General features: G+C 37.8%; 1 protein-coding gene across 1 annotated transcript in view; it reads right to left on the reverse strand.

Moving 5' to 3' along the window:
- WDR49 (WD repeat domain 49) overlaps window positions 1-13,629 on the reverse strand; it is a 127,672-nt gene that overhangs the window by 32,441 nt on the left and 81,602 nt on the right. Inside the window, 7 exon segments of the mRNA XM_054575642.1 lie at window positions 2,251-2,432; window positions 6,914-6,994; window positions 6,997-7,113; window positions 8,073-8,260; window positions 10,015-10,179; window positions 11,842-11,916; window positions 11,919-11,937. Of these exon segments, the coding sequence (XP_054431617.1) occupies window positions 2,251-2,432; window positions 6,914-6,994; window positions 6,997-7,113; window positions 8,073-8,260; window positions 10,015-10,179; window positions 11,842-11,916; window positions 11,919-11,937 (827 nt within the window).

Consider the following 13,629-nt stretch of genomic DNA (forward strand, 5'->3'; position numbering starts at 1 on the left):
GTTTTTTGGGTTTTTTTTTTTTTTTGGATGTATTGGTTTAACAAGACACAGTACAATAGTGATAATTTTGCTTCTTACTGCTGGAAATTTCTCCCAAGGCCTACAGAAACTTACAGCCAAGGTGAGAACATCACTCTGCTGTACACTTAGTTAATCTGGCAGAATACAAAGTTCTAGTTTTAAGAGAAATCTGTGAATTTGAAAACCTACATATTAGCACTAATTTTCATAACACAAAATGTCATGCAACAATAGGAAATGTAATAGGATGAGATGAAAGTCAAGAAGGAAGTAAACAGTTCAAATTGCTAAATTTTAAGTCTAAGGAAAGGCTCATTAAAAAAAAATAATAGCTGAGTTTGTCACAAGGAAGGGAAACTAAGATATTTGTTGAAATACTGTCACCCAGAAATCTATAACACTTGATTTTACTCTTTTGGGGGTGTGACAGGAAGAAAAACAATGAGCTCTTTGTGTTATCCTGGGTAACTTTATTTCCTGATCTATAAAATTGAGTTGGACAGTTGGGTAGGGTATTTTGTCATAGCAAAAGTCCTTCCATTCTCAGGATTCTCTTATTGTAGAGGATTGGTCATGCCATATTTCTACATTGAAAAGATCATTCTGCCTGAAAGTAAAATGCCACTTGACATTTTAGCAAGCCATAATTCAGGGAAATAGAAAAACAAATACCAAAGTGTAATTTAGTGTAACAGAAGGTTTAAAAGGGATTTTTTCTTCTATTTCCCTGTCAGCAGAGGTCCCAAAGTTCTGAGAGCAAAACAATTAATTAAGAGGTTAAAAGTATCCCGTATTCCTAAATGAGGTAGCTCCAAAACCAACCTGGTGATACCCGGCCAACCACCATTCTAAGATATGAACAGACCAGGGATGCAATAATATAAGAGAGGAGAGAGTTGGTGTGCTTGAGGCCCACTCCCACGAGAGTAGAGGGAAGCTTTCCCTTCAGTTCTAGCTTCCATTCACATAGATCAGTCAAAAAGTTTAATGTGTGTTACCTGCAGAAATCATCAGAGGGACACAGTAGACCAGTGGTTCATTAATTCCTGAAAAAGTCTACAGGCAAGAGGTTGTGCTGGAGCTACCCAGGTGAGTAAGAATAGAGGGGACAACTAGGAGACAGTTGGTGTGGCAAAGATGAGTAAGTTTCCTATTGGCCAAGCAGAAGTGAACCCAGGAGGAGTTGTGCAAGAGTGCAGGCCTACCAATGCATAGGAACTGTGCCAGAAAAGCACTGAGATGCATGTTCCAAAGGTAACCCCAGATGGTGGGGTAGAGCCATAGGAGAGTGGTTGGAGAGTGGATTGATTTGGAAATGTGCTGAGGAAATGTGGAGTGAGGTCCTCGAAGAACCTACAACTGTATCCCCTTAAGGCAAACTATGGACTTCAGTTATTAATAAAGTATCAATATTGATTCATCAATTTTAACAAATGTACCACATTAATGCAAGATAGGATGTGATGAGGTGGGGTATTTAGAAACTGTATTTTTTGTGCAATTTTTTTCTAAAATCCTAAAAAAAGGTAATACATGCACATGATAAAAATTTTTGCATTTGTATCAAAGAAAATACAATGAATAAAATCATCCTCTCAAGAATAATAGTTGTTTAGCATGAAAGGTAAAATTAAGAGAGCATAGGTTAGGAAGACTAGGAAACAAAGGAAATAACTAAAGCTGCCTGGCATGAGAGAAAGAGGAATGTGAAAATGGGATCTAGCAGAGTGGAACAAAGAGAAGACATGGCTGAACAGCATGGAGGGAAAGCTGGAAGCATAAAAGGAGAGTCATGTCTAATAATCAAAGTCAGGCTCTTTGAACTTCTGTCATATAACCTTCTGTGCACCTTACCAAAATCAGGAGTAAAATCTGACCTACATTCTGAGATAGATACAGACATGTGCACACACGCACACACACACACACACACGTTTTTTTGCGGGGGGGAGGAGGTTAATTTCTACAATTAGGCTGCTGATGGAACAGAAACAAAGGGCTGGGAGACACTGAATAGAAATCAATGAGGTCAAGATATAAGAATCACATATAACCTTGAGGACATACATGCTTCCTGCGCCACATGCAAACCTATACCTCCCCCAAATTTTAGAGAAATCATGAGATAGTCACTGGACTTTGCAGAGCACAGAAGGATGTCTGGGCCAATGTCACCTAGGTTTTACCTAGACTCCAGGTGACATCTGGGTAACACTTAAAATTACTTACTTGTATGTTGACTCATCTTTGTTTTTCTTATCAAGTAGAGAAAGTTCTGTTGGGTCTAAACATGATTGCTCCTTAGAAAGTAAAAGAATTTCACTTATACTTTCTTCTTGAATCTCATTGTTTGTTAAATTATTATCCTTCTTAGGAAGAGAGAAACAGTTTTCAATTTGCCAGTCCTTTGCCTATGAAAACAAAGAGATTTAATTTATTTTTATAATTTTATTTCTTAGAACATTTGTATGCTACACTGTTATTTAAAGTACTGGGGACATACTCAATAAAGGAATGAGACATGGTTTCTGTTCTCAAGAAACTTACAGTCTTGTAAGGGAGAAAACACATATACATGGAACTTTTATAAAGGTAGAAAGGGATAAGTGTCACAAGAAACTAACAAAAATTCCCTGAGAAGATAATAATGAACTACCAAAAAAATTAACACTCCTACTTTAAAGTCCTTAATAGAAAAACAAAGCTTTTGTTGAAGAATCATGAGAGTTTATTTTTGATACAGCTACTACTTTTCATCTAATTTCTTAAAAATCTCAAAAGCAAGTCCAATTATTGAGCATTTTTCCCAGAAAAAAATATTATTTAATAGTTTTAACAGATTTTGGCTATAATTATTAATATGTATCCATCTAGCAAAAGCTCCGAAGGACAATCTATTTTATATTTTAGATACAGAACCGATTTCCTTGTTTCTTGTCAACTCACAGTGTAGACACAGGAATGCACCAGAGAACACAGCCACTGTGATAGGAGGGTGACAATATGCATCCCCAGGACGTCTGACTGTTCTACAAACTGATAACCTTGTCAGACGGGTGTGCTAAGTAAAATGCCTGCAGGAGCCAGGACGATAATGCCAATGAACGAATCAAGGCTCATAGAAGATGATCCATCCGCAGTGTTCATAGACAATAGAGGACGGTGGGGACTGCACTGAATTAGAGAGAATCCATTTTACACTTAGTCTCAAGGAATGACATATGTTCTTTTTTAAAAGAAGCGAGAAATCTGGATCTTACATCAATTCTTAATTTTTAAATGTGGGCAACTAAATCAAATTTTAAACACTGGACGAATAGGCACAAAGTCACTGGCCCCCAGAAGAGGAGTAGGAGAGGTGCTGAAACAGGAGGACCTGGGGAGATTGCTGGAGAACCAGGAAGGACCCTGAGGGGTGCGGGAGGGCCCGCGAGGAGAACGGAGGGGTGAGGAAATGCTGGGGATGGTGGGACTGAGGTCACAGCCTGTGAGAGATTTCCAAACCCCCAGGTGAAGGGACGTGACAGCATCCCCGTTCCATCCGATGACGGAGCACAAGAAATTGTGGTCCTGAAGATTTAAACGGAGGGCAAGCAGAGACTTGACCCTTCTGGTTTCCCTCACTTATTGGATTGAGGCCCAGCTTGTGCCAAAGCCAAGTCCTGTGCCCACGGATGCGCGCCCCCCATGATGCCTATGGGGCACCACAGCTCTGTGCAGCACGGAAGGTCCCAGATCGTACCCTTCTCTGCCTGTAAGATCAATGCAAGGCACAGGGCCAGAGTGCTCTCCCGCCGGGTGGCGCCAGCAGTCTTGGCGCTGGGTCCCGGGATGGAGCTCCTGTACTCCTGGCTGCAGTGATTGGCAGGGCCCCGAGCCCCTCCCAGCATGGAAGCAACGACGGCGGTGTGGCTATGCGGGCCTTGCTACATGCCACACGTGTACACAGACTCCAGAAAGATTCCTGAAGCCATGTTGACCAGGAACCTGCGAAGCCACCTGGATGATCACAGTATAGCCACCCCTGTTTGCCAAAGAATGGTATTTTAAATAGAAGAAGGAATTCCAGGCACAGCTTTGAACTCCTCTAACAAAGGGTGGTGGGGTTATTTTTCTTTGGGTGTTTTAGAGGGAATCGGCTCTGAGGGAGAAGCCTGTCATTATTCCAAAATTGTGTAGCTTTTAAATGCATGATTCCTTGCCTTTTTTACCAAACCTCTGCCTCCGGAATTTATGGGCAGCAGCGGGCAGCAGGGCCCCCATCTCTGTTCGGTAGCAGTGCCGGTACCCAAATTCCACCCAGTCCAACTGTGGCGAGTGCTTAAAGGCAGGCACTGAAGAAGTGCAAACCGCATCTAATTTCTTTTTATATCAGAATCCCCTGACAGTTTCCTGGGATAAATGTATCTCTGTGGTTAAATAATCTCCACCCCCATTTCTCCAACTCTAGAAAGAGATATACAACACCATTTATTTTTAAAAATCTAACTTGAAAAGTAATCTTAGATCAATAGCTATGTTGTAAAAGTGATTCACATTTATTTTTTAAAAAAATTTCTTTCATGAAATATGTAGAATCACATTGCATTAAATTTTCAGCACTTTAATCAGGCTGTATGTAATTCAAAAATTAAGTCTTAACATGGGAAATTAAAATACATTAATGCTTTCCTCCTGTTTTTATAATTGCTAGACCAGAATTAATTCAGCTATAAGACAAATTCCTCATTCAAATGTAGAGCAAAAGTCACTATGCTTTACAAATCAAATTTGTTCAGTAAAAATTATTCTTATCCTAGTTATATTTACTAACCGGCTCTGTTCTTATCTACATATTTCCGTCTACGTATTTCCCACATCTTTCTGTAAATGGCTGTTTCATCTTATACACTATGATAAGGACATTCACTGTTGCTACTCTTGAACACCTGCTAATTTTTCTGTTCCCATCCTTCTTCCCTCCCTTCCCATTTCTGGCCCTAGTCCCTTGTACCTCTTGGGACTACCAACACCCATATTCAAGACTGTTTGATTTAAAATAAAAGTCTTTAAAAAACTGTAAAAGCTCAAGCAGAAGGGACTAGAAAACACAGTTGCCCTTGCTTTGCCAGACTTGGCTTTGTAAAACTAAACCAGCTTTGGTGACTCTTTTTCTGTCTTCAACAGCAGGAAAAAAAAAAAAGCTATTTTAATGCAGGTTTTTGGGGACTGAAGTTCTTCAAAATAACTAAGAAAAATATCAAAGACATAAAAATGAACAGTTTTACTAACACATACTTCTTAATTAAAATAAAATTTAGATACAGATTGTGTTTTGTGGGCACAGTTTATGCGGCACCCACGCATGAAACAGTCTTATTTCTGCTTCCGTCTCATCTATGAGACTTCTTATGTTTCAGACGTCACCCACTTGATGGCGCTTTGATCACCTGTCATTCTAACTTCCACCTCATCTCATGTGCACCCATGTGGCCTGTCAGCAGAGCAATGTTAGCATTGCATTAACTTCTTCACTGCCCAGAACAGCTTTCTACCTCTTTCTGTATTCAGGACGCCAGTGCGCACCACTTTCTCTCACTCACTATATGCCTACCCACACACTCATTCAAGTTCCCACTCAGATGTTTTTTTGTGGTTTATTTTTTCCTAAGAAAAGTCTAGCACTTGCCTCATTTACAGAGCAGGAAAGACTGCAGCTCTTGAGTGTTACACTGAGACTTCCACATTAACCTGCCAAATGAGAGTTCACCTCCTCAGATTATTTTCTGATTTACCCTCACCCTTCACGGCCTAAAGGGTTGTACAGAATTCTTTCAGCACAGGTGGACCTCACTGAACTGATTTTAACAACAGAGCAACAATAGGCTTTGTCTTCCCACATGAAGAGAATGGCTGTGCTCTTGCAGCGTGACCGTGGCACCCGAAGTTGCTGAATGGAACCAAGTCAACCAATCAGACAAAAATTAAGGTTTGAGTGTAACCTCACACTGACATAGTCAAACAGTACTGGTTGAAACAGATCAAACCAATATTTTGTTCCCAAAAGCACAAAAGGAACAGGAGCAGAGTTTCCATGAAGACAAACAAAAGAGGAAGCGAAATGTGAGAAAATGAATACTTTCTTCCATTCTCCCACTTCCGTTCCCTCTCCTTTACCCCCTCCCCGCCACAGGCAGGTACAAATGAGAGCTGACTTTCATGGGAGGTGGGGATTAAAAGCATGAATTCTGACACAAGCCAGCTTGTGTTAAAAGCAAAACTCTACTACTTATTAGCTTCTGTGAGCTCAGGCAATTTACTCAAACTCTCTGCACCCATGTTTCCTCATGTGTGAAGTAGGAATAATAAAAGTTCTTCATAAGAGGATGGGCAATTGTGAAGATCGCATGAGATAAAAATAGAGATCTTACAACAGTGCCCCAGGAATACAGGAAAAACTGAGCAAATGTCAGCTATTATTAATTTCACAAGAGTAAACCAGATGATGAACAGCAAGGTTTGTTTTTTACCTAAAATTTTCTATTTTAATATTACCTTAATTGTTACTTTACAGTCAGAGTCATCTGTGTTTAATAAAATATATTAATATTATCCACATTGTGTTTTTACACAATTTTGAAAGGGAAAGAATTCACTTATTTTAGAAAAGAATTTTTTTTCAGAAATCCTGGACTAAGCTGGGCTGCACAGAGTCAACACCTTTCCCTTCTTTGGTGTCCTGCACCTGAGAGAACTGCCATGGTTAACGGCAAACAGGACAAGAGATGCCTTGGAGCTAAGTCAATTCTCTCATGACTAATGACCATCACCAGCTGATGGGATTCAAATGGAAATCAACCCAAGTCATATTAAATGTCAGGTAAATATGAGAATAATAAAGCAATATTTCTACCTGACCGAAGATCCAGACAGAAGCACCGCAGACATCAGTCACACAAATGCTGCAATCTGCCGAGGACGAGATAATCAGGTATCACACACACCCGGCTCACACATCTCTAAGGAACTTATCTGGTCTTCAGGAGGTTGGAACGATCTTGTCAGAGGTGGGGTCTGTGTGACTTTGCTCTTACTAGAATTAAGGCAGTAATCCTAAAGGAAAAGAAATGCCAGAGTTCTAAAAAGTCCAAATATTAAATTATTGCAGTGACATAACATTCCTTTTAAAAAACATCTCATACAGAAATGAAAAGTAGGCCCATTTGAGAACAATAATCTGTGATCCAAAGGCAAAAGAATAGTTCATGATAACAGAGGTTAGAAAAATGCATTAACACAAAAATAGGTTTCTAACTTATTTGACTAACTTGAAAAAGGGGAAGAAAGGAAGGAGGGAGATAGGAAGGATGAAAAGAAAAAATGAACAGTAAAGTTATTTGATAGAGGGGAACTTTATCATCTATAAGGAGTCACATATTATATTAATTTATAATATTATTAGAAGATTGAAGGGGTAATCGGTGACACAAGAATCCCAAATTAACTCAGGATGACAATAATGTTAGATGAAGAATGAGTACTTTAAATTACATTTATAGTCTTATTTCAAATAAGGCTATATCCTAAGTATACTAAGGATATATCTTTTGTATATCCTTGAGTATCCTTTGTATATCCTAAGTATACTCAAACAATGCTGCACTACCTTACTGACAATATTGCATTCTTAAACTGGGTGATTGACCTGAGTATATAGTAACAGGAGATTTTTAATACTAAGAAAAATCTGGTTTTCTCCATAAATTACTTAAAGGAAGTCTCTGCTCAATACCTGTAAATGTTTCCTTTAAAATGTTTAGGCTGTCAGGGGATCACCTTGTAAGTTGTATAAATGTCTAACCACTATGTCGTATACTTGAAACTAATACAATATTCAATGCCAATTGTAAGTGAAAAAGTTTTTAAAAATTAAAAATAATTACTGTAAAAAATAAATAAAATACTAAGAATGAGCATTTCTTTTATCTAGGAAACAGATAAGACTGGATTCATAGTTATCTACAACAAAAAGCAATAAAAAATAAAGATGATGTGGAGTGTTTTCAATTCACCTCTATATTCCAGATGTTCAACCATCCATCAAGATCTCCTGTGGCGAGGTATCGATTCAATTTATCAGTAGCCATAATAATAAGTTCAACTCCACTATAAGCCAAAAATTCAGCCAGAAGTTGCTCCTGAATTGTATTGCAGAATCTGACATACCCAGATCCTCCACATGACACCAAGTTAGCACCTCCTGACATGTAAAGTAACACTGAGTTAGGAAACTGTGACAATAATTACCAGAAACAACTTCAGTAGCTTGCCTTGTGGAAAGCATGTGCATGTTGCAGAGGTGAGTGGCCCTGAGATCAATTCACAGCATTTAATCCCCTCAGATATAAAATAGAGATAACCCTATGATAACCTCATTGGGTTAGGTTGGATATTAAATGAGATAGGATATGTAAGATGCTCCATTAAATTTAGTTCCCTTTCCTTCATTTGTTATTTTGATATTATTTGGGTTTTTAAATTAGGACAAAATTAAATTGTTCCTTCAAATAAACTTATAAGATATTAATTGTGGCTTGATTATATTATGATTACATACAACCTACCTTTCTTGATAACCCATTGAACATAAATAACAAAGAAGCAAAACTCTTCATGCACAGATCTGGATGCATATATGTAGTTATAGCAGCATACTTATTGTTTTTTTCCATATGGTAGCATGCTCAGAAATCTATTTATGAGCTTCTTTTTACATTTTTAATCAAGAATTTATTGTAAGCTCTTATGAAACAATTTTTTCATTCACAGGCCTAGAACCAACCTTTGCATTTTCCATTCTTATATGCTCTGTAGAAATACTTTACCTAAATTATTCTTCTGTGTCAAAGTTCCTATCATGTGATAAATCTGTAGATGACTTTCAATTTCTTTACAAATGTACTGCTGATTAACAACCATATCTGTTTAAGGTAGAAATAATAGCATATAGCTGCTTCAGTAGAAACAATTTAGGAATACTGATAACATTAAGAAGAATTAGTCGAGGAAATAAGAGCAATTTCAAGATAATAGTTCATTTTGTGAATATAAGTGAATTTCAGAAAATAGGAAGTTTGAGAATCTAACTGTCAAAGGCTGCATCAATACTAAGCTAGCATAATCAGTGAAAACGGGGAAAATTAAGATACTGTTTATTTCATCCATATACTACTAAATAACTACAGCAAATCATATGGTAGCGCCAGCGTTCACATACATCTCAGCAGAGGCTCTAACCAGGACTCTGACACACAGCTGGTCTGACACAAAGTGTGAGCCCCGCTCCAAAAAAATTAAGACAAATGCAGGCATCTCTCTTGCCCTGGGATCAGCAGTTACTTTAAACTTTGCTATTGCCTCCAATCTTCAGGTTTCACGCTATTTTCTCCTAGTCCAATTGGGAACAAGCTGCCAGAGCAGTCAGTCTCAGACTCCACCATGCTGCTGCATATACACCTAAGCTTAACTCATGTATCTGGAGCATTTTTACTTTAAAAAAAAATTTAATTAAATGCATTGGGGTGACATTGGTTAATAAAAGTACATAGGTTTCAAGTGCATGGTTCTATGATATATCTGTACACAACATATTTCCTACTGTGCCGTCTACCCTACCAAACCTCTTTATGTCATGAAGGGAACACCAGTTCTGATTGTTGCCCATATTAGCTAGCTTGCCAGAGCTTTTCTCACTCTGATTCTGACATATGCAGTGCTATACAAACTGCTGGCAGGGTCTAGTTTGGCTCCTGTTCTTGGATCCATCCTCCTGAACCCTAACCACGTTTGCCGGGGAGGGCCTCCCATGACCGAGTGCTGACTGTAGATAGATGCAGTCAAACTCTATAAAACGGAGACACAATTAGATTGAGTTCTCTTTATTGCCCCATTTTCCAGCATTTTACAATTTATCACAGCACTCTACGGTCAAAATATAAATACATTATAGTTTACCTGTCACTGCAATATCCTTTCTTGCTTCAAGGAAGCAAAGCCTCATAACAGCAGTATTGCTCACAGTGTCAGTCTCAAAGGAACCAGCTCCCGGGGCAGTCTGGTCTGCTGTAGGGTGGCTGGAACAGCTTCTCCCAATATTGAGGAGCTTTTGAGGCTTTATATCTGTGACAGAGACAAAGCTGGAAGGCCATAATGAAGAGAAACATCTGCTTTTTAAAAGAATGCTTATGAAAAACAACAGGCCCACCTTCATCACAATCTCAGGGGGGCCCCTCAAGCCTCAGATGGGTTTTCACTCAACATTCATCCAGACTTCTGCTATTCACTTCCTCAACCTCAACTTCAAGTTTGATTCCCTTTTGGTCTGCATAGTCCATAATCTTACATTGTTTTTCTCTTGATGTGAATTAATAAAGATTTCATTTTTTCGTCCCTACTAACACCTTAGAAATCTTGATATGTTTGAGACAAATGTGATTCAATTGTCATAACATTTTCAGTTTCTTAATCATTAATATTAATCTTGCAAATAATTTAATAAACATGATATGGCTATTTAAATATATTTAAATGAGTTTTTTTTTAGCAATGTTGTTTGTTAGTGAGTTACCTTGGAAATGATATTCCTAATGGTATTTTGATTATTTCATGACATTCTCTCCAAGCCACACTGATAAAAGCTGGGGGATGTTCATCTTAGAATCTATGAATAGTCTGCACATAGTTATGAAAAATCTATACAGAAGCATCTTCAAATTTTTTAAATAAGAAATCTATAGCAATACCTCTAGCATCTTTTAGAAATGTCATGTTATCTTTTTTTCTTTCTTATCCATCTCTATGTTTTTAATTGTAGCCATGGTTAGGTTTGCTATGAGACCAAGACATTGTTCTCCTGAAGGTCATCAGAGAGGAAGACGCAGAATTCCATTCTCACCTTGGAGAGCTCAGATGAACCCTAATGGTTCATTCCTTGAACATAAAGCAGGTCAGAATTGTGGGCCTGCAGGCTAGTACGCACTAACTCTCTTAAATTTGTTCCCTGGCTCTTACCAAATCAGTCCCTCCACTTTTCACACACACACACACACACACACACACACACACACACACACACACACACTCACAACCTATATCTAATAACCAACCAGTCTTTTCCTAAGGTCTCATTCAGCCTCTGTGAGTTTATCCAATTGAGACAACAGAATCGTGCTGGGCCATGAGGAATACATATTCATACCTGAATAAATTAGTCTAAGGAACAACCTTTAGTATCTAAGGAAAGTAACATAAAATGTGAACGTCAATTGTCAAGACATTATACTTAAGTATAAAATATGCATGTGCTCCGCTAAATTCCCATAAAATACAATATAGTCCCATCTAATATTCCTCACAGGTTTCTAAAGCAAGAAATAATTTAAGATTTCCAGGTGGCATAATATTTAATACACGCTCCAGACTGAGCCTGAGCAGCCAATCAAGTGAACATGAGTTTCCATTTTCTTGCCAAGAGTTCACTCAAAGGCAATTTGGTGAGGTTTATTGGTAAAAACTAAAAATGAGAGATTTGCTCCCTGCTGTCAGTAATTCAGAAATGCTGATAGAGTATAAAGAGAAAAAATGGCATGCCGTGGAGAATTTGCTAAACCAAGTAAATTTCAAGGTTTTTTAAAGTTACTTTGACAACAATATCCCTAATCCCTTGCGCCTATAGCCAATCATCCATAATTTAGGAACAAGATGCAATGGTACATGAATAAACAACCAGGCCTACTACAGTTTGACTCAGCTACTATATTTTAGTTTCAAACTTGCACTCACCTGATTTTGATTTTAGTAGCCTCTGGTAATCAAGGTGAAGGACAAAGTGAGAATTTTCTGTTCTGTTGTCCCATGAATAATTTCTCCATCATAACTCTCTATATGAACCAGAATAGAGAATATATATTGCCAGAAAGTTAGAGAAATATGACCAACAACAATGAGAAGTCATTGTCATAACATCTTGCATGGGATATGGTACCTAGTAAGTACTCTACATATTTTTTGGAGACATGAATGAATAATAATAACTAGTATTTTTATTAAAATTCAGAATATATGATCCTCACAACATATCTGTGCATTAAGTATGATAGAAATTATTATTATATCTTTTTATCTTATAGTATTAAAGTTTTCAGAATAAGGGCTTTGCAATTTAAACAGCTTGAGTGTAAGTCCTGGTTTTCCCACTTACTATCTGTGCAACCTTGGGCAAGATATTTAACTCTACATGATGCCACAATTTCCTTATCTAAAAATCTGGTTTAAAATTGTATTTATCTCCTCGGATTGATGTGAAGAATAAAAAGTACTTGGAATAGTACCTAGCATATGAATAGTACTGAAAAAAGTATTAATAATAATTATCTTATTTTTTTATTATTGAGTGAGGGCAGGCAAATCAAGTTTTCTAAGTTCCTGTTTCCCATATCTCTCCTCTAGTATGTGTGTCTTCTTTTTATTCCCTCCATCCTATATTCTATACTGCATATTTCTTTCCCCAATCCTAAAGTTTTCCCTGCAAAAAGTCCATCCCTGCTGCTCTTCACAGAGGACATAGGAAAACCCAAATAATGAGGCTAAGTGCTCCTGAGTCTGTCTTGCAGAGGAGAAACACATGCCAGATCCTTGCTCTCAGCAGCTCAATGAGGATAGCTCCCTGCTGAGCTGTCAATGTCAAGAGCAGAGAGGAAAAGCTGAGATTGAGTAGGATGTACATATGGTGCCTTTTGTGAGATTTGGAAATAGAAGGGAGTAATAATACTAAGCTCTGTACTGTCTTGGAGACAGCAACCTGTGAAACTCACAAATTGGCCAAGGATGATATATTTCCATGGATTAGCTGCCCATGGTAGTAGCTACCTTATCCTATGATTTTGTAATGCTCTATTCTCAAAGTGATTGACTAAACTTTTTCACATAGGACTGATGAAATGAGAATGAATGAAGACATTATCTCTTCACCAATTAGAATGGTATTTTATGACACTTCAAAATATCAGCTATACAGCCTTATAGATTACTTGTTTCCATCGTCGTTCAGTATGTGATACTCCCTGTAGAGGCTGACTTCCAGCATTTATAAAGCAAATTGAAGAGCAGCGTTGGCTCTACTGGAAGGTAATCAGGAAACTCCTAAAAACAGTGCAACTTTAAGTACAGATAGAGCAGTAAACCTCATATTGTAACACTTCATAGATATCCTGGCTCTTTTCCTGTAAGTTTTCATTCCTCTTAATTGATGACATTTTTTATTCTATTTTAAAAAGCAGCCTGTCAAAATATGGGCTTGTTAATTTCATGGTGCAATCTGTCTTTTTAAATTGTTTTCTTTGGCCAGAAATGATACAACATTTTTTTATTCTCTTTAATATGTCACGTCAAAGTCTGTCCATGGATGTTTTTAAGAGCTTAAATGTGTTCACATTTTTATGAAGCCAGTCTTTAACCAATATTGCTTAGACTACATTGTGCCAAAGGGTTAACACAATCCCATTATGAAACATCTGAATACCACAGAAGTGCAATTTGTATTCAGGAGCCCTAATGCTTCTCCTGAAAAAA

This window comes from Pteronotus mesoamericanus, unplaced genomic scaffold (assembly GCF_021234165.1).
Source record: "Pteronotus mesoamericanus isolate MK-2021 breed Mesoamerican mustached bat unplaced genomic scaffold, CSHL_Meso_final contig_116, whole genome shotgun sequence".
In the NCBI taxonomy this organism is placed as follows: Eukaryota; Metazoa; Chordata; class Mammalia; order Chiroptera; family Mormoopidae; genus Pteronotus; species Pteronotus mesoamericanus.